The 20,791-nt window shown below is 43.8% G+C and overlaps 2 protein-coding genes across 4 annotated transcripts in view; one reads left to right on the forward strand and one right to left on the reverse strand.

Moving 5' to 3' along the window:
• The window catches only part of Eif5b (eukaryotic translation initiation factor 5B), a 56,344-nt gene extending 52,317 nt beyond the window's left edge, over positions 1–4,027 (reverse strand). Inside the window, exon 1 of one of the 2 annotated variants that reach the window (XM_050134513.1) lies at positions 3,811–4,027. In XM_050134513.1, the coding sequence (XP_049990470.1) occupies positions 3,811–3,845 (35 nt within the window). In that variant the 5' untranslated portion in view covers positions 3,846–4,027. The remainder of the gene's footprint in view (positions 1–3,810) is intronic. The other variant, XM_050134512.1, reaches the window with a different exon arrangement.
• Positions 4,028–4,888: 861 nt separating this feature from the next.
• On the forward strand, positions 4,889–14,359 carry Txndc9 (thioredoxin domain containing 9). Of its 2 annotated transcripts, none has more exons than XM_050134759.1 (5): positions 4,889–5,047; positions 6,634–6,842; positions 7,812–7,930; positions 11,110–11,364; positions 13,815–14,359. In XM_050134759.1, exons 2-5 carry the CDS (start codon positions 6,654–6,656, stop codon positions 13,930–13,932), a joined length of 681 nt encoding a protein of 226 aa, XP_049990716.1. In that variant the 5' UTR covers positions 4,889–5,047; positions 6,634–6,653; the 3' UTR covers positions 13,933–14,359. The 2 variants fall into 2 exon arrangements, with proteins under 2 accessions (XP_049990716.1, XP_049990717.1); XM_050134760.1 differs by lacking the exon at positions 4,889–5,047 and adding an exon at positions 5,180–5,298.
• Positions 14,360–20,791: the final 6,432 nt, after the last annotated feature.

Below are 20,791 nucleotides of genomic sequence, written 5' to 3' on the forward strand. Positions count from 1 at the left end.
GGGAGGGGAGTATGCACATGAGTGGAGTGAGGTGCAGTGCCCCAGGTCAAAAGAGGATCTAATCCCCTAGGAGCTGGAGTTAAAGGCAGTGAGTATAGGCCACCTGTCAAGGGTGATGGGAACTGAACTCAGGCTGTCTGCCAAAACACTATTCCCACCCCCTCTTTCTGTTGTTGTCATTGTTCTTTGTTTCTCTGTGTAGCTCTGGCTGTCCTGGAACCCACTCTGTACACCAGGATGGCCTCCAAGTCAAAGACTGGCCTGGAGTACTGGATTAAAGGTGTCCACCACCCGGCTTCACTGTGTTCTTAACCACTGAGCCATCTCTCCAGCTCCACAAATCACAATTTCTATCACAGACATCCTGTTAACCTGATTATGCCTTGCTGGATGAACGCCTGGCACTAAAGCATCATCTAAGGTCAGGCACTATATATGATAGGCAGAACACCCACAAGGAAGGAATCTGTCTCTAATTACAGAGCAACACTGGTAGTTAAAAGCAAAGGATGGCTTTTTAACACACTGGCTCCCAAATGCCTATTTCCTAAATAACATTCTGACTTCCCAGACTTCCATGATAGTTGATTTCCGGATAAATGAGAAAAATTTTTTTCTTTCCCTTTGTATTTGGGAAGGGGGTTTAACTAGGGAACTTGGGAAGAAGTTGTTTTGATTTCATTAATTAAGGTAAACAGACAAGATTCCTTCTAAACTGAAAGATACACAATACTTAGTTATTACCTTTAAATAGATTGGAGGGGGGTGAAGAACTAATAGTTTAAAAAACAAAAAGCAGATAATCTGGATCCTTGTTCCCCTTAGCATATCATCAGTGACAGACGATCCACTGAACTGTACACAGAAATCAGGCTATCATTAAAGCATGCACTATCCCATACACTATCAACATGAAAACTGGGTGACAGGGACGGTCATAGGAATAAATGGAAATGCTGCCTCATCTTCTGTTTCACTGGTGAATATAGAATCCTACGTTTTGTCTCACCACATTTCCTCGGTCAATGAAAAAGAACCAAGGAGACTAGCTAAACACCCTATAGGAAAGCTCATTCTCAGAATTATACAAGCTCAAACAGAATCCCAGAATTCAAAGACAGATAAATTACCATTTCGGCTGCTAATATAATAAAACGTATGTCACACATGTAATAATCAGATAAATAAGATTAATTGAAACCCAATACTAATGGCTAAAAAGTTAAAATAGGAATTAAGCAAGGCCAAGGACAAGAGCAATCAAGTAAGTGAGCAGCTGCTCCTTCTCACCTACTTCTACCTGGACAGAAACAGGCTGGCTTAACAGGCCCTGGGAGAAGTCTCAGGTGTAATGACAGAAACCTAAGACCAGATAGAGCTTACCTTATAAAAGAGTATTAATCCCAAAATGGAAGATTTCTTTTTAGACTTTCTTCCTAGTCGTCATTCCTGTCCCTTTAAAAAAATCTTTTAAAATGAGAGTATGATTTAAATAGAAAGAAAAAAGCAACCTCACAAGCTGAGGAACTCCCTTCCCCAACCCTAACACCTCATGTGAGATATAAGTCTTTTAAAAGCCAAGTGATTCTAGTCCTAAGGGCAAAGCACCAGATTTCTCAGCACAAGCTGAAAAGCACCTAAGCTAAGCCTTGGTAAAGCGGTAGACATGCAGAATAAACTCCACACTGGAACGGGAGAAAGGAAGGTTTTCAAACCATACTGCTATCATTTCCCTTCAAGATGAGCCAAAAGTCAAGCACAGGTTCCTGGAAAGGGGAGGGAGATCCAGCTTCACTCTTTGTTACTAACAAACTAGCCAGCTGACAACAGGCTCTTTACACCACCTGTGGAAATCTCTTAGAAATCACTCTTAAAAATTAGCATTCTCCCCTCCTGCTGGCTTTTCTCCATCGTTAAAGAGGCTGGAAAGTAAGTAAAAATTGGAAATTGAATGATATAAATACGTATTTTAAAATCCAAGCTTGCATAATCCTGAACCAAAATGAGGGAAAAAAAATCTTTTTTGTTTTGTCTTTTCGAGCAGACAGGGTTTCTCTGTAGCTTTTGAAGCCTGTCCTGGAACTAACTCCTGTAGACCAGGTTAGCCTCAAACTCAAAGAGATACACCTGCCTCTGCCTCCAGAGTGCTTGGATTAAAGCTGTGCGCCAACGCTAGGCTCAACTTTTTCTTGAAAAAGAAAAAAAGGAACCGGTCCTAGTAGATAGCCCCTGCCCGCAATTCCAGAGCTTAAGAAATGAAGGCGACTCCGGAGGGTCAAGGTAGCCTGTAGCCACATAGAGCTGGAGGCCAGACTAAGCTATGCGAGACACTGTTTAACAACTTAGAAAAAAAGAAAACCTGCTGGACATTGGTGAGAAATCAGCTCCTGTTACTAGTGCGGACCGGGCTGTGGCTGTATTCTGTTACATTTCTGCGGTGCCCCAGCCCTAGTGTTTATCTTTCAGCTACACCTGATGGGTTTACAAAGGAAAGGCCTCTTAGGTTTGGTTCAGAGTATCCAACAAGTGGGAGCCATCGAACTGGCCATAAGATGATAACGTTTGCAGACAGGTAAAGGATATGCGAGGCTTTAAAACAGAACTCAAAATTTTTCTTAGGAAAAAAAAAAGTAATTCATGTATCCAAAAAGCCTATTAAAGATTCAGAAATTGTATTCCACTACGCCGAGAATTCTGCTTTTTTTTCTAGTCTCTTGATCTGATTAACAGTGACTTTTTGGCAACTCCTTTGAGAAGCGCCTACCCACATTCGAGAGGAAGGACAGCTTCCCTGCTCTCCAGCTCCCTCTCTGCTCTGCCGATCTATAATAAAACCTGTTCTTCACAAACTCCCAACTCTGCCACAAGGAACCCAACTCCTATCCTCCAAACCAGGGTACGTTTCCCGACAGACCTACAACCCAAACACAAGGCTCATCTTTTCATTCGGCTCGTCAGCTAGCCAACTGCGAGGTAATCTTAGCATTCTAACTTCACCATTAATAATTTTCACTTCAAAACCAAGCCTGTGTGAGCCACGACGGTGAACTGCCACAGACGTGGTTTTGTTCTCAGTACTTAAAACCCCCAGGGGTTTTAAAGTAAGATGAACGGCTACTGCGTAAAAGATGAAAAGAACAAACAGATGGTTGCTGACTGCAAGGAAGTAAACTCACCAGAAATGGGTGAAAGGACGGAATCAAACGTAACACACAGGCTTGCTCCCCAAATCTCCGCCTAAGTAACTCATAAACACACTCCCTCCCCTGGAAAGGCTTTTTTTAAGTCTTTAGAAAGCAGCGACCCCGACTGGTTTCTACCCCTCCTCCTTTCTTAAGGGAAGTGCTAGGAAGCCAAGAAACAAGCCAGAAGACAGGGCGGAAGATGGAAAGCCAGAAAGCATGGAGTCGCAGCAACCGGCACTTTAAATAACCCCAGAAGTGTTTCCAAGTTGGCCTACAAGAGGAGGGAGCCGCTGGGCTCCCTCTCGGCAACTCCGGAGTTCCCGGGCAGTTCCGAGAGGCGGTCACAGGGCCGGCGGGAGCGAGAGAGCAGCTCCCGGGCCGCCCTAGCCGAGCTCCGAGGGCCCGGCTCGCACCCAGCTGGGCCGTAGGCCTGGGGCAGCAGCGCCCGAGCCCCGGCCCTACACCGCCCGGACGGCTCAAACGACTGCCGAGCCCCGCAGCCCCGGAGACGCGGGAGACGGCCCGAACCCCAGCCGCGGGACGCGTCCCGCCGAAGGCCGCCCACTCAGCGCCCCGGGCCCCGCGCGACTCCCGGCGGACCCCCGGCCCGAGCCCCGCTGTCTACCTGTCTTCGCTCTTATTTTTCTGTTTCTTCCCCATCGCTTGTCAGCGGCGTCGGCGGACCCGGTCTCTCGGTTCGGTGCCTCACACACCCACTGTCTCCCCGCTGACGCTAATGCCCGCTCGGCTCCGTCCACCTCGCGCCGCCGCCTCTCGCACCCGGCTCTCCACGGACCCGCGCACTGGGACAGGGCACATATGGTGTGAGCCCTCAGTACGCAAGCGCATCGCCCCGCCGCCTCGGCGTGGGGACGCAGGGCGCGGCTCATCGAGAGCGGCGCTTCGGCTAGAGCGTCTTCAGTTGACCCGCCGGCCAGGTGGGAACCCGAGCGCCCCCTAGCCGCAAGGGACTGCCGCGCACCGGCACCCGGCCGCTCCCGGATTCTAGAACCTAGAGGACCACAATGAGGCTTTTCGTTTCTCACGTCAGCACCCTCCCGGGGGCTGGCATTCGACCCAGGAGTGGTGCTGAAAATTCCCTCATGCCTACATCTCCTCAGCTGCAGGAAATTCATTCATTACGGGACCACAAGGAGCCAATAATGAGCCCTCCGGAGTTCCCCAGGGACATACACCCAGAACAAAATAATGAATGGATCCATCCCCCTCAGGAACAGTCATGTATAACACTTAGTAACACTGTGAACATATATTAGGGAGAAAACACACACGGGTACAGCGACCAATCCCCTAATATGAATCTTCATATGAGCAAGTTCTAAATATCCGTGTGTTTAAGGAAGTCAGGAGGGAAGATTCTGGAGTGGCGAAAATGTTTTGGGGCGATGTTATTAGTGAGAGCTACCGATTAATAGTGCACTGTAAGTTATACTTCAACTTTAGAAAAGACTAAACTTAAAGCCCCACGGACAGGAACAACATCAGGCTCATTTCGATGTAGCACAGCCAGGGCTGACGCACAGCCTGTGCACAAGAAAAACTACAATTCCCAGCGTCCTTAGCGCCCATCCCTCCGGTCATCCGCCCACAAGTATACGGTCGGAATCTTGTAGTTCCGGGTGGCAGAGGAGAGACGCACTCTCCGAGGCTTTCGTCACCCCCTCGCCGCCCCTTCCGCGGGTCTGTCACAATTGTCTCGCGAGAGGACTTTAGCCAATGGAAAGGAAGAGTGGACAGAACCTTCGCCGCCCTTAACTGCTCGGAGGCTGAATCCTGAGTGAACCCGATCAGTGTTCTTGATCTGCAGTATCCTCTCTTCGTCGGCACCACCAATAGGCCAGGTACGGCAGAGGATGCTGTGACAAATCCTACCACCGCGTTCCGTTGTTGAAGGACGGACGGATCAGGGCTACACGGCCGGGTCGGGCGCGGCCGGGGGGTGGGGATGGTGAGGAGGGCGTAGCTGGGACAGCCTTGACCGAGAGGCTGCTGAGGCTGTGGCGCACGCGCCCCAGGTAGTGCGAAATCGCTTCCCCCGGAACTCCTCCGCCTGTCCCTGGAGCGCAGGGAGTGGCAAAGAATCTTCCGACAGGTACACGGGTTAGCATTTCGATCCGCAGTTGGTAGGTTAGTTAAATAGTTAGGTATCAGCCTTTCAGTTCATCTGTAAGAATAATATTCGAGTTGGTTCAATAAATAGAAAGTTAGGGGCCCACTAAGCTATTTCCTTACTCCCCCTCCCCGCCCCCACATCTAAAGGCAGTGACTACCATGGCCTAACCTAGCACAGCTCTTTTGGCCTGTGTTTTCATGAGGCTCCGAATTTAAATGTGGAGGCGTCCTGTAAAAAGCCACAGGAGTAAGCGAATGCTATGCCCAGATAATGTCAGATTCTGATGAGCTTGTCTCGGATCCCCTCATTTAGTCCCGAATGCAGTCTTTTTTGTTGTTGGTGGTGGTGGTGTTTTTGGTTTTCGTGACATGGTTTCTCTGTAGCTTTGGAGCCTGTCCTGGAATTCGCTCCGTAGAACATGCTGGCCCTGAATTTACAGAGATCCGCCAGCCTCTTCCTGCTGAGTGCTGGGATTAAAAGCGTGCACTGACACCACCCGACCCGAGTGGAGAGTCTTAATCTCACATTTCTCTTCCGGGAGTAGGGAATCGTAGCAATACAGCTTCTTTTCAATCATATAGTACTTATGAGTCGTTGACAGTTGGGGTTTAGAGGGTTGTTTAGGATTTATGTAGCCCAGGCTGGCCTCTGTCGCTCTTTGTGTATCCAAGGATGATCTCAAATCCCTGATCCTTAGGCTTCTGCCTTTGAGAACTGAGATTATGGTCTGAACCACCATGCCCAGGCTAACTTTGTTTGGGAAGTGTTTGGTTTTAGCTGTCAACTTGACACAATCAAGACTTGCCTGAGAAGAAGGACTCAGGGAGAGATTGGCTAGATCAGGATGCCCTGTGGGCGTGGCTGGGGGGGAGTGGGGATTATCTCGATTGCTTAAATAAAGCAAGGGGACCTGCCCATTTGTGCAGCACCGTTCTGTGCCCTGAATTTGAATCCTGAGTTAAGTGTAGAGGGGAGATTAAGCACAGGTAAAGCTGTCTTTGTTAGGATATCTCTGAGAGGGTATAGAAATGAATCTCTTTATGGCAGTGTCCATTAATAAATGGCTTTTCTAGAAGCCATAAAGCAAGTTAGTACCATCAGGGACAATCCTGGAACTATGGACCATGTTTTTGATGGACTAGATCTTTGCTCCTGTTTTAGCAGGTGTTGGGGCCTACCCGCAAGGTTCTAAGGTCAAAATGCTATCTCTAACATGGCATCTGCTGTGTTAAGGTCTCGACCAAGACCATGTCTTTTAAAAAAAAAAAAAACAAAAGTGTAAACTTAATGCTTTTTTCTTTGTGACCCTCCCAGCACCAAGACTGCTTAGAAAAATGGAAGGTAATGGATCCATCGACATGTTCTCAGAAGTCCTAGAGAACCAGTTCCTCCAGGCTGCTAAGCTCGTGGAAAGTCACTTGGACTCAGAAATTCAGAAGCTGGATCAGATCGGTGAAGATGAGCTTGAACTCCTCAAAGAGAAGAGACTGGCGGCGCTCAGGAAGGCCCAACAGCAGAAACAAGTAACCTCCCCCGCCTACTCTCTGAAATCGCCTTAGCGCTATGCTCCTGACTCTACGCATGCAGTCACGTGACCTTCCTCACTTTCAGGATGTTCTGAATTCAACTTCTCTGTCACTTAGATATTTTCCCAGGAATCAAACAAAAGGGAAGACTTGGGCGAGATGCAGCATTTAATTGAGCAGGTGACATGTAGAAGAGAGGTTAAAACTCCTCTCAGACCGAGCTTAGGGTGCACATATCAAAACTGAAGGCATACAATGGTTCCGTGTGAGAGGAGGTTTCTAAAGCATGTGTGCATTTTTATTAAATTGGCTGGGGTTAGGAGGCAGGATCTCCCTGTGCAGCCACGATTGACCTGCTTCTGCCTCCAGAAGCGCTGGAACTGAAGGCCTGTGCCCCCACACCCAGTTCTGTCTTGTTAACACAAAGGCTCAGAAAGGTCACTAACATTCTAGTTCAGTAAATGATGGGAAGGGCATTGAAACTTTTGCCTTCTTTCTTTTTCTTTCTTTTAAACCATCTAGCTGAAAGGCATAGTGAGCGTATAGTTGAGGTAACAAGCTTTCTGCCACAGGAAAGGTGGAAGGGGCTGAGCGTTCTCAGGCTTGGCTCCAGTGCCTTGGCTTGTGAGTTGAATTACATGTCAGGTTTTCCTTGGTTCTGGACACCACATGAGTAGAATACTTTTCCTTCTGAGCACTCTGCTCACAGATGGCTAGTCTAGAAGGCCTTGCCTGTTTGAGATTATCAGAAGCAGACAGGTGGGTTTCTAAGCTTCTGAGCTGCAGTAACCACACTGTCCCCCCAAATTGATAGGCTTTATTTCATGGGGTGGTTTGTTTGGTTTGTCTTTTCGCTATGGGATAGAATTGGTTTCTTTACAAAATAATACAGTGATTGGGACACTTAAAATCCCAAGTGTCACCAAAAGACATTTCAGCTGGATCGTGTGCTTCTCTTGAAATTAGGAATGGCTTTCTAAAGGACATGGGGAGTACAGAGAAGTTGCCAGCGAGAGAGACTTTTTTCAAGAAGTCAAGGAGAGTGAAAAAGTGGTTTGCCATTTCTACAGAGACACCACATTCAGGTAACTTTGCTTCCTCCCACCCTTGGAAGTCAGTATTCCTATGAGAATGGTTTATTGTTCCTCAAATATTTTTCCAATGTGTAACTCTTAATATGTCTTAAAGTAGACTCTTACAATTCTTACCAAAATAATAATTTGGTTGCTTTTCACTGTGCTGTGTTTGCTGGGAGTTGGAGAACAACAGCTTTCGTGGTCAGTGTTTATCCCCTCGCTCTGTCCTCTTGATAAGGAGATAGTGAGTGACTTGCCCAAGCCTTTCCTTGGAACCGTAGTTGGAACTGCCAGGCTTATCTCCTGTGGGAACAAAAGCAAATACTCTTGTCCAAAACATTTTTGATTTCCATTTGAAAGTTAAGATAACTCCCCCCCCCCAAATAAAGATAACCCTAAAGTATCTAGCTTGGTGCAATCCTGCTCACAATTCCATGTTTACCAGCAGCTGTCTCTTAACCCATGCAATCAAAAAATTCAAAATCAGCACAATATTATACTGTGTATTTCCCATCTTTTGTGGCGTTTTTTTCTTTTTTAAAAAACTTTTTTAATGATTTGTTTTTATTTTACGTGCATTGGTGTTTTGACTACCTGTATGTCTGTGTGTGGGTACCAGATTCTCTGAAACTGGAGATACAAACAGTTGTGAACGGCCATGTGGATGCTGGGAATTGAACCCTGGTCCTCTGGATGAGCAACCAGTGCTCTTAACCACTGAGCTCCCTCTCCAGCCCTTCCTTTTTTTCTTTGATTTTACTTTTACTGTCTCTTTAAAGACTTTACTTGACTATTTTAAACTATAACTGTCCATACCTCTTTTCTTTCCTTCTTAAGCCTGCACACATTCGAATATGTTCAGAATTTTTTTCCATCTGGACCTCTTGTTCTACGTATCTTTTAGGCTTTTTTAACCACACGAGCAATTTTTTTTTACATTAATCATAAACTGATTAACCCATTAGCTTAGGCTTCTTATTAACTCTTATAACTTACATTAGCCCATTATTCTTATCTGTGTTAGCCACACGGTTCAGTACCTTTTTCAGCAGTGTAGTCACATCTTGCTTCTTCCGTGTCTGGACAGAACTGCAGAGGAATCCACATGAGCAAATTTTAAACTGCTAAGCTACACCTGGGTCCTCTGTGAGACTCTCTTGGCTTACTCTGCCCACCTCTAGGTTTGTGAGAGCCAAGCCAAAAGCTTGTGGCCTGGTCAGAAGTGCCTGACCAGGTACTACACTCACCTGTCTATAGGGAGCTGGTACCTGTGCTGCCACAATCGGTTCTTACTTAGCTTGCTCTTTTTTTTTTTTTTTTTTTTTTTTTTTTTTTTTTTTTTTCTTTTTTTTTTTTTTTTTTTTTTTTTTTTTTTTTTTTTCTTCTTCCTCCCTCTAATGATCTTCTATTTATTTTCTCGGCCTGCCAGCTCCACCTATTTCTCTCTCCTGCCTAGCTATTGGCTGTTCTGCTTTCTATTAGACTAATCAGGTGTTTTAGACAAGGCGCCGTAACAGCTTCACAGGTGTTTTAGACAGACATAGTAACAGCTTCAAACAAATGCAACGTAAAAGAATGCAACACATCTTTGCATCGTTAAACAAATGTTCCACAGTATAAACAAATGTAGTACATCTTAAATTAATATTCCACAGTTGGTCCCAGGCATGGTGGTTTACAGCTGTAGTTCCATTGCTTTTGAGACTGCAAGTAGGATCACAATTTTGAGGTCAGCCTGGGCTACATAGTAAGATCTTAGAACAACAGCAAAATATGTTAATGAACAAATGGTGTGCATAGACTGAATTAAATTAGGTTCCTTCTTGAGTTAAAATATGGAGTAGATTTATGTTACAGATTTCTTACATACAGATTTGTTTGTTTAGAGCATCATTTGTTACCTTACCATTTATTTCTGAAACCTTGCTTTGCTCTTTTGGTTTTGCAAGACAGGGTCTCTATGTAGTCCTAGCTGTCCTGGAACTCAGAGATCTGCCTTCGTCTGCCTCCCAATTCCTGGGATTAAAGGTGTGTGTCACCATCACCCTGTCTTAGCTCTGAAATCTTATTAAACTACCTGGAAGAAAAGACCCAGCCAGGAACAAGATTGGGCATCAAGGTTACAAGAAACTTCCTGAGCCTAGACTAGTTCTGGAGCAACAGCGGGTACTCAAGAATCACCTGTGTACTTCCCCATGACACCCGAGAACTTTGACTCGCCTGTATGTTTTAAAAGTAATCAACTCTTAGCTGGCTGTGGTGGTGCTCGCCCTTAATCCCAGCACTTGGGAGGCAGAGGCCAGCGAATATAATTCGAGGCCAACCTGGTCTATGGAATGAGTTTCAGTACAGCCAAGACTAACTACACAGAGAAACCCTGTCTCGGAAAACAAAATAATAAGTAAGTAAAACTCAAATATAATGAACACCTATGCTTAAGAGCCAAAAAGATTGGCAGTCTGTTTCTTTTGAAACTAGGGGCTTGGTTTGTTTAAAATAGATTTTAATTTAAAGAAAATGTCACTTCCTCTTCGGCAGATGGTTTAATAAAAATCACTACAGAGCTGAAAGTGCAGTATATTGGGTTCATTCTTTAGCACTGGGGATTTGGGGTGGAGTCACACTGATACCATTCATTTCTTAAGGGTCACACTAGCCATGTTTAAACAGCACTGGTAACCTTTAATAGATAAGCTTCCCTGACAGAGTTACGTGTTTCAGGGAGTTCTTGGTGGCTCCAGTTTTTGGTTTTTTTTTCATTGTTGTTGTTGTTGTTCTTTTGTTTCCATTTTTGGATTTTAGTTTTTCACGACAGTGTTTCTCTGTGTAGCCCTGGTTCTGTCCTAAAATTCACTGTAGACCAGCCTGGCCTCCAGCTCAAAGATCAGCCTGCCTTTGATTCCTGAGTGCTGGGATTAAAGGTGTGCGCTGCCACTGCCCAGCTCTGGTGACTCCAGTTTTTAATCGTAAATTCCAGATGTGGCACCGGCTGAATTCTTGCCTTTTATGAGTTCTGTCAGCTTCAGTCTATCACCCTTTATCCTTATGAAGACACCAGGAAACATTCATGCATATTTTTTCATCCTAAATATGGCAACTCATAAAATTGAGATTCAAACAAAAACATATAAAATGCGCTGCACAGTAATGCTTCCTTTAGCGTTCGCCTTTCTGCTCTTGTCTTACAGGTGTAAAATACTAGACAGACATTTGGCAACACTGGCCAAAAAACATCTTGAAACCAAGTTTTTAAAGCTGAATGTGGAAAAGGCGCCATTCCTCTGTGAGAGACTGAGGATCAAAGTCATCCCCACACTAGCTCTCCTGAGAGATGGCAAGACACAAGATTATGTTGTCGGATTCACCGACCTAGGAAACACAGATGACTTTACCACGGAAACTTTAGAGTGGAGACTTGGTTGTTCTGACGTTATCAATTACAGGTAACCTTTAGCAAAGATGAACCAAAAAATAGATAGTTGATCATTTTTTAGATTTTTTTTATTTGTTTATTTATTTATTTTTTATGTTTTATGAAATTAAGTCCTGTTGTATTCAGCTTGGGAAAAGCCCATTTCTTAAAGCATAGAGTAATGTGATCTTATAGCAAAACCAAATTTACAGATAAAAACTGAGCGTTGGAGGCAGCCTAGACATTTTCAACGTAAGAAATGTCACTGAAACTAATTTTGGAAACCCAAAGTGACATTCCCGAATAGATTGCCTTTGGGTGTGTGCAGGAGGCTTGTTTTTACTATGTTTAGAGAGTCAATCAGAGACTTGCACATGCTAGACAAGTCTTCTGTCACTAAGTTATACCCTAAGCCTTACCTCCACAATTTATAGCTGACTTAAGTGATTGTTTGTGGTAAAATTAAAATGTCAAACATAACTGCCAAAAAGGTCATTGTGCTTTTGTGATTTCGTGCTTGCAGTACTGAGGTGACAGCCAGGACCTTACTGTACTAGCTGTGCCGCACACCACACCAAAACGGTAATCCCTAGCCCTGAATAGGCTTACTGTAGGCGTTCATATGTCACACGTACAGTCTGAAACAATCTAAAACTCATCTCTTTTTTTTTTTTTTGTGCATGGCTTTGTCCCTTTCGAATTGAAAATGTCACTTGTTCTGTGCCTATTCTTGCTTTAAAAAGAAAAAAGGAAAACAGAGAGACAAGGAAAATTGTGCCTTTCAAAGCTGAAACTTCACCTTTTGTCTCCCCCACTTCCCCTCACTTCTGAGTCTCCGCTAAACATGGATGAATTATCCCAGTACTATAGAAGTCCATTTTTGCTTTTGTTAACATGAGCATACATTAACATTTGCTCAACAGAACACTATATTTTGAAATTATGTCTAGCTTTTTCTTTAGGTTTTTGTGTTTTAAGACAAGGTCTTACTCTACAGTCCAGTAATGTCAATCCTCCTGCCTCAGCCTCCCAAGTGCTGGGATTACCAAGTGCTTGGGCTGGGATCCACCGTGCCCAACTTGATTTTGAATTTTAGTTATGTTGCAAACTAGCAAAAGGAAGTCTTGCATAGTCTACCATATTCCCACATTTTAAATGTATATGCCAGATACATAACATTGTTTTCAGAACCATTTGAGTATACTTCTTTATTTCTAAATGTATTTTTCCTAAGAATAAGTACATTTTCTTCCAGTATACTTCCAGTGCAGTTAATAAAATAGCAGTGATATAGTTTATAGAACCTACTCAAATGTACCACCATCCTTGTATCGTTTTCCTTGTCTGAAAATTGTGTCACGTTTAGTTATTGCATTTAGCTTCTGTAACAATTTCTATAGTAATTTTTTTAGGCTTGCAGTTTTTAAAAAGTATAAGCTAGTTAATTTCTCAGTGTTCCCCAGCTCGGGCCTATGTGTGCATCTCAGTATCAGACTCAGATCTCACTCAGGTCGGGTAGTTGCTGCAGGAGGGTGTCGGTGCCTTCATTCTCAGTGCGTCATCTGATGGTAGTGGTCCAGCACTGGGTTGGACACTATCGTGCCAGGTGATGATTTATGAGGAACTTTTGTATCACTTGCGTTTATTTCCTTGTCCATTTAGTGATTAGCCTGGGCTGCAAATGATTTTGTTCTGCAGGTTATAGTTGATAAAGCTTCATTATCCTTTGACCCTTGTGGCCCAAGCAAGATGCTTTAGGAAAGCTTATGTTGTATTCTGTCTGTAAAATTATCTGTGTTTCTAAGAAGTTGTGCTTCCTTTCAGTGGCAAATGATAGTTTTTTTTCTCCTTTTTCATTTACTGATTACTTTATTTACTGTTTGTTTAGGACAGGTTCTCACTGTATAGTCTAAATGGTCCTCAAATGCACAGTCCTAGCTCAGCTTCCTGGCAACTGGAATTATAGGCATGTGCCACAGTTCCTGCCTAGCAAATGATGTTCCAAAACTAACATCTGGATGCCAGGATCCCAGACACATACACAAAACTGCCTTATCATTTATTTCTCTAGCATTATTGAAAAGTTTTTTTAAAAAAGTTGTGTTTTGTTTTTCTAAGTTTTGTGCCAATCCCGGGCTGACAATAGTGCATTCTGTGAGTGAGTTTGCTAATGTGTGTAGAAATGTAAACACTGGGGTGCTGCCCAGGAAAAGTCACAGCAAGAGCTCAAGCACGGCTGTGTTGCCTGTCTGCTTTGAAACATTAATGCCTAGCGTGCAGAGGGCCAGGGCCCCATCTCCATCAGCCCAGAAATGTTTACGATAATGATTATGATAAACAAGAGGCTCAAACGTTGATCTAATACAGTTAAGTAAGGTGTGACACTATTAACTGTTAGTATTAATGCTTTTTACATTCTAGCATCCCAAGTGTATTAAATCATAAAAAATAAAATGCTCTTAAACTTTGTTTCACTTTTAGTGGAAATTTAATGGAGCCACCATTTCAGAGCCAAAAGAAATTTGGGACAAACTTCACAAAGCTGGAAAAGAAAACTATCCGAGGAAAGAAATACGACTCTGACTCTGATGACGACTAGACTGCTGTATTTGTAGAGCCTCTCTTTGTTTACGTCTGAAGTCCTTGGTTTCGACCCATTGACCATCTGGTCCTCGTATCCCAGAGTTTACACTGCTTCACCACATGGAAGGACACCATTACTATTTGTCTGTGGCCATCGTGTGTAGATTGAGAGAAACAGATATCTTAAATTATCTGGAAAGGGTCTGGATTCTCTATTTTTGTGATTGTTTTTATCATAACGTAATTCTTCTATCTTTATACCACTCACACTTGTGTTTTTAATCTGCGGAGTTAGCAATAGAAATTCAGCAACTCTTAAGGACTTAATGAGTGCTGTCTATACAAACGATGTGGGAGCATTTCCCGGTGTCCCACAAATACCTGTCAGTGAGTCCTCGCTTCATGGAATGTGTTTCAGGAACTATTAAAGACTTGCCCGTGTATTCTGGGTGCAGCATGGTGACTGCCGAGGTCATCAGCTCATTGCCTGACTTAAAGGGTCCGCATTGCTTACGTGCTGAGACATGCATTAAGAAATAGTTAAGAAACAGTTTCTGAGTGGCCGCATATGGAACTCCAATGGCTGCTGGTACAACAGTTTTAGAATAGTGTGGCACCATCTAATGAGATGGCTCAGTGTAGGGAGGCACTTGCCACAAAACTTGAGGACCTGAGTTCAATTACCAGGACCCACTTGGAAGGAGAGAAACAGTTCCTGCAAATTGTCATGGAGCACACACACACATAGTACAGTAGATACAAATTGTCATGGAGCACACACACACATAATACAGTAGATACAAATTGTCATGTAACACGCGCATAGTGCAGTAAATACAAATTATCGTGTAACACACAATGCAATAAATACAAATTGTCATGGAGCACACACACACATAATACAGTAGGTACAAATTGTCATGGAGCACACACATAATACAGTAGATACAAATTGTCAGGTAACACACACGTAATGCAGTAAATACAAATTGTCATGTAACACAATGCAGTAAATACAAATTGTCATGTAACGTAATACATTAAATACAAATTGTCATGGAACATGTAATACAGTAAATACAAATTATGTAACACACATAATCAGTAAATGCAAATTGAATTTGAAAGGCGATTTGGGATTTGGAAGCAATCTAAAGCGGGAAAGAAGAGGGGAAGTGTAGGACAAACATATTAATAAATTAAAGATGACATAAAGAGGTTGGGGAGATGGCTCAGCAGTTAAGAGCACTTGTGTTCGATTCCTAGCCCCCACATGGTGGTTCACAGCCATGCACTAGCTCAGTTCTGGGTGAATCTGATGCTGCCTTCTGACCTCCATGGGCACCAAGCACATGTGCACATACGTACATTCAGGCAGGATACATACCCATAAACTAAGGCGAATCTATTTTTAAAAGATATAAAAATCTAGTTCTTTGAAGGCAACAAACCTGCTCTGAGCAGGTGAGGAAAGGTATAGCAGAAAAGATTCAAGGAAAAATTAAAGTGGCCAACTATGAACATCTTTATACCAATAAACAAAACAATCCTAGAAAGACCAATTAAAATAGAAGAAGAAATAAAAAAAAGTAGGAGCAGGGCTCTAAAGAGATGGCTCAGTGGTTAAGAGTGCACATCTGCTCTTGCAGAGAACCCAGGTTCAGTTCCCAGCACCCGTGTCAGCGATAGCTCAGGCTCCAAGGGTTTAATGCTGTCTTCAGGCATCTTTGGGCACCTGCTCACCTAAGTGCAGACTCACATACATAAAGGGAAACCTCTTCTAAATTTGGGCAGAACTAATCTCTATAAATAGCATTTCTAATGGAAAAGTACAACACCAAATGACTATACTCATAAATTCAACAAAAACATTTTTAAAGAATGACATCAGTTTTCACAAACTTTTACACCTCTAAGGGATGACTCTATCTCCTGCTGCTAGTAACTCTATCTCTTAGTCTAGTATTAACACCAAAGCCAGACTGCAACATCATAAAATTACAGACCAGTAATTTTCCTGAGCACACAAAAAAGCTAACTAATGCCCAGTATTATAAGAAAACAAGATTATATCTTAAGATCATATTCACACATGCATATACCCAAATACAGACATAAACAAACATAATTGAAGTCCTAATAAGCAGAATCTTGAGCAGGGTTTTTTTTTTTTTTTTTTCTTTAGACAGGGTTTGTTTATGTAGTCCTGGCTGTCCTGGAACTAAGTTGGTAGACTGGGCTGGCCTCTACCAATCCAGTGCTGAGATTAAAGGCATGTGCCACCACCACCTAGCACAATTTTTGTTTTAATCAGTGTAATTTCATCCTGTAGTCGGGAAGCAAATGGGAATGGCTACCCTGACAGCAGACCCAAGCAAAGTCAGAGACAAGACAGTTGACAACAGACTCGATTGGTAGACTCAAAGCTGCCTTTGTGACTCTCACCAGAGTGAGTAGTCTGTATGCTAAAGAGAGAGAGATGGGGGGGGGGGGCGATTCGTAAATCCGCAAAGGTAGTGTGAAAGCATGGAGGAAAGATCTAGTGCCTTACAAAGAAGTCAGCCCGAGGGCTGGAGAGATGGCTCAGAGATTAAGAGTCCTGGCTGCTCTTTCTGAGTTCAAATCCCAGCAACCACATTGTGACTCACACTATCTATAATGAGATCTGGTGCCATCTTCTGGTGAGTGTATGCATAATAAATCTTAAAAAAAAAAAAAAAAAAAAAAGTCAACCCCAGCACACGCGTGACTCAGGGGCAAGGGGTTATGTTGTGTGAGCCGGGCTGTCGTGGTGAAGAGACCTGCAGCCCTGCCTTAGGGGAAACACAGCTGTCAGAGCCACTTGTGGCTGTTGGGTCTGCGGGAAAGGGGACGCCCATTTCTGTTAACCGTGTGACTCGACTGGCAGGGTCCAGGCACCACCTTGAGAGGGAACTGAGCTACGCTGAAGCCTGAGAATGGAAAACAACCACACAACAGCGAGCCTAAGTTTAGTTAACCAAGGTTCAGTAATGACGGACAACCCAGGGAGGTGGCTGTGTAGGATGGGAAGGCACCGTGCTGACAGCCGCGGACAGCGAACAGGAACAAAGTCCTGCCCTGGTTGCCAGGAAGCAGATCCCATCAATTGAGTTCTGTAGCCCTGCGCCTGTGATCAGCAGGTGGAGCCTGATGCTATCGAGGTAGCAGTCCCACTGCAGAGCCTGGAGACTCAAGCTCCCACCAACAGCACCCTTCCAGCCAGACAGTGGAAGTACAGAGTCCAAGAACGTGTTATCTTGGTTGCTCCCAAACTCCAGTGCACTTGGGAGATAGCCCCAGTCCTGAAGAAGGAATCTGGGACCAGAAAGTGATGAAACACTACCCAGCCCACAGACTGCAAAACTGAGTGTGGCCAGTAGAGGACGCTACTACACAGAGAAGGGAAGCTACTGAAGTAGACAGGTCCTGTGGAGATCAGACACTTGCCCAGCAGGGCTTAGCCATAGAAAGGAGCCCTCTGGTACTTAGGCATTGGAAGAAGCTTCCTTCGTTCTTTATCCTTTCTTTGAGCCCCAGGCCTTCCCTTGCATTTACTTGTTCTTATACTCAAAGCAGTTCTTTTTCTTTATCCTATTTTTTAATATTTGGGGTTTTTTTGTTCTTTAGTTCTTCATGGAATCATCAGTTTTTATTATGCATTTCTTCACTAATAGGCATTCTTTTTTCTTTTCTCGTTTCCTTCATTTGTTCCTCTCAACAACACTTTCAGCAGTATGTTAATTTTGCCTTGCTGGGGATACTCTTTAGTTTGTTGTTTTAAAAACTCATGGTTTTATTTTGTACTCCCTTCTTCTGAGGGGGAAGGTTGGGACAGGTTCATTCTATATAGCCCTATGTAGACCAGGCTGGCCTCGAACTCTGAGATCTGCTTCTAGAATGCTGAAACAAAACAGGCTGCCGCCGTGCCCTCTGGACTCCTTAACATTTGTCTAATTTTGTTTTTTACATTTATCATATTACAAAATCTGGGCTTTTATTTTGATTTTTTTTCTCTTCTAATCTTTTTCCCTTCAACATTCTTCTGTTTTTCTTCTTGTGCTTTTCATTCATTTAATATTACTTCTCTATTTCCCCTCTTCCCTGCCTCCTTCCTTTACCTCATTCACTTGCTATTTCCACATTTGATGTGGGATTCTCTTCTGCATGCTGCGAATATGTCTCATTACCATTGGTTAATAAAGAAGATGCTTCAGCCTATAGCAAGGCAGATTATAGCCAAACTGGATGAGATAGAGAGAGAGAGTAGGCAGAGTCAGAGAAATGCCATGTAGCTGCCGAAAGAGTCACACCCCAAAACCTTATCTCGTCTGGGTGACCAGGAAGTGAACAAGCAGTCTCTGTCTACACACATTTACCCTAAATAATTGTTAACTTCATAACCTTCTATGTTTCTTTTCCCTATTCTGTTTATGGTCACATGTGATATATTAATGGACTTTAGGTTCATTTCTATATTTGGTACTGTTGTTATTATAATAGTTTGTTATCTCCATACTGGGTAGTACCCTTAAGAGTGGGTTGCTTACTAAGATTTGCAAGTAAAACCAAAAGAGATAACCAAGCCAAAGATGTACAAATTTCATCACAGAAACACCAGAAATATTGGGGGGAGGCAACATGATTACCACCAGAATTGTAACTTTGTATGTGCAATTCACAGCACATGTGTGGAGGTCAGAGGAAAACTTGGAGGAGTTGGTTCTCTCCTTCCACTATGTGAGTTCTGAGGGTTGACCTCAGGTCATCAAGGTTGGCACAAGGGTGAAGGTGTGTGCTGCCCTGCCTGAAAAGCTGAGCTTGATCCCCAGAACTTACAGCACTGGATCAGTAAGCCCAGTGCACCCCTGGGGTAGGAGGGTAGAGACAGGACCCTCTGCCAAAGCTTGTGCTCCAGCTAGCCTGCGCACACTGCTGAAGAAATCTTTCTTCAAACAGGTAGAAAGGGAAGGGCCAAAACCCAAAGTTGTCTTCTGGCCTCCACACAAGCAGGCATACGCATATCACATCCACACACAGGAACATGTACACACACACACACACACACACACACACACACACACAAGGTTTCTTAACCCCTGAGGAAAAAAAACAACAAAGCGCCAGCATCCTGACACCAAAACTGATTAAGAATACAACAACGAAAGAAATTATAGGTCAATTTCCTTGATAAACAAAGGCAGGAAAAATTCCTCCATAAAATAAGTGCAAATCATGTTCAAGAGCATATTACGATAACAATATTAAGATAACAGAACATGGCTATGTTGCTGTCATCTCAGGGTTGAAAGGTGGTTTAAACATTAAAATCAAGTGTTGTACCCCATGGGCCTGAAGAAATGATTCAGTGGTTCAGAGTGTATACAGCTCTTGCAGAGGACCCTTCTTTGGCTCCCAGCACCCACATCAGGTGACTTATACAACAACCACCTATAACTCTAATTACAGAGGATGTGACACCTTCTGGAACTCGGAGGATGACTGCATATTTTGTATATGATGTGCATAAATTCACACAGTCTTGCATACGTACACATAAATACTGAAAATTTAAAAATTGCTAGTCCACACATAAACAAACTAAATGACAGAAATCACGTAATCATCTCCATAAGCACAAGAAGGGCCTTTAACAAAGTTCAACATCCTTTCCTGATTTAAAAAAAAAAAAAAACTGAAGAAGCTAAGAACAGAAGGAACATAAGAACATAATAAAAGTAGTGTATGGAAAACTTAAAACAACCTTATACTAAATGGGAGAAAATGAAAGCATTTTCTCTAAAACCAGGAATGAGACAAGTGTTGCTGTCCTCACTTATTCAACATGGTGCTTGAATTTTAGCTAGGGATAAGACAAGAAAAGAAATAAAAGGGAGACAAAAGGGAAACGAAGGAGTGAAGTTCCCTTTGTTGGAAGACGTGATCTGATGCTAAAGAGACTGGGAAACTCTTAGAAGTTGCAAATGCTCTTAGAAAAGTAAAAAGGTACAAAGCCAACATACAAAATCCAGCAGCCTTTCTATCTACCAGATAAAAGTTCACAGAGAATGAAATCAATATAAAATCCCATTCATAAAAATCTTCCCCAAAGAGGTGGGAGAAAAGTAAAATAAGGAAGAGACCATCCACTGCAGTGTGGGGTGGGCGGCCATAAGGCAGCAGCCAGAGGTCCCCCGACAGCCGGGTGCCACTCTGTGGTGGAGAACGGGGAGAGAGAGAAGTGGGCGTGGTTCACGTACCGCACAGACAGGAGGAGCTGGAGACGCCGTGTGAAACAGGCTGCTGTAAGTGGCCTGAGCTGCCGCCTGAGGCCATGTGATGTCCTGGTTAGTGCTGCTGCTGACGGGCATGTCCGGGTCCTTGGCCTGTGTCACCACAGGCCATGGTCTCAGCTGCTACCTGAGGCCATGTTGATGTCCAAGGGCCCTGCTGAGTTGGCCCTGCCCCATGTCTGGAGTGGCGGGGGTATGGAGGAAGCCCAGGCTGACTAACTCAGCTACCACCCAGGCCCACAAGATGGCCCCCTCCAACATCTACCCCATCTATGACCTGCTGGAGCATGTGCAGGGAAAGGTATGTGTGAAACCACAGCCGCAGGATCTCCATGACTCGTGGAAGCCGAGGGATAAAGGAGAGGAGTTTCAGAGAGGGTGCAGTATTGATAGTGTACTGGAAACACGAGGCCTTGAACCAGACCAACAACGCATTGCTATGAACATTTACAAGTCGAGCTATTTGGGCAGAAGGTTCTATATACTGCTTGACACACCACAGCTCCAAATGAAGAACCAATATGTGATGAAGAGATGGAAGCATTTCAGTGATGACTAAAGATG

This window comes from Alexandromys fortis, unplaced genomic scaffold, assembly GCF_014885135.2.
Source record: "Alexandromys fortis isolate MF-2015 unplaced genomic scaffold, M_Fortis_MF-2015_v1.1 scaffold_20, whole genome shotgun sequence".
NCBI classification, from domain to species: Eukaryota; Metazoa; Chordata; class Mammalia; order Rodentia; family Cricetidae; genus Alexandromys; species Alexandromys fortis.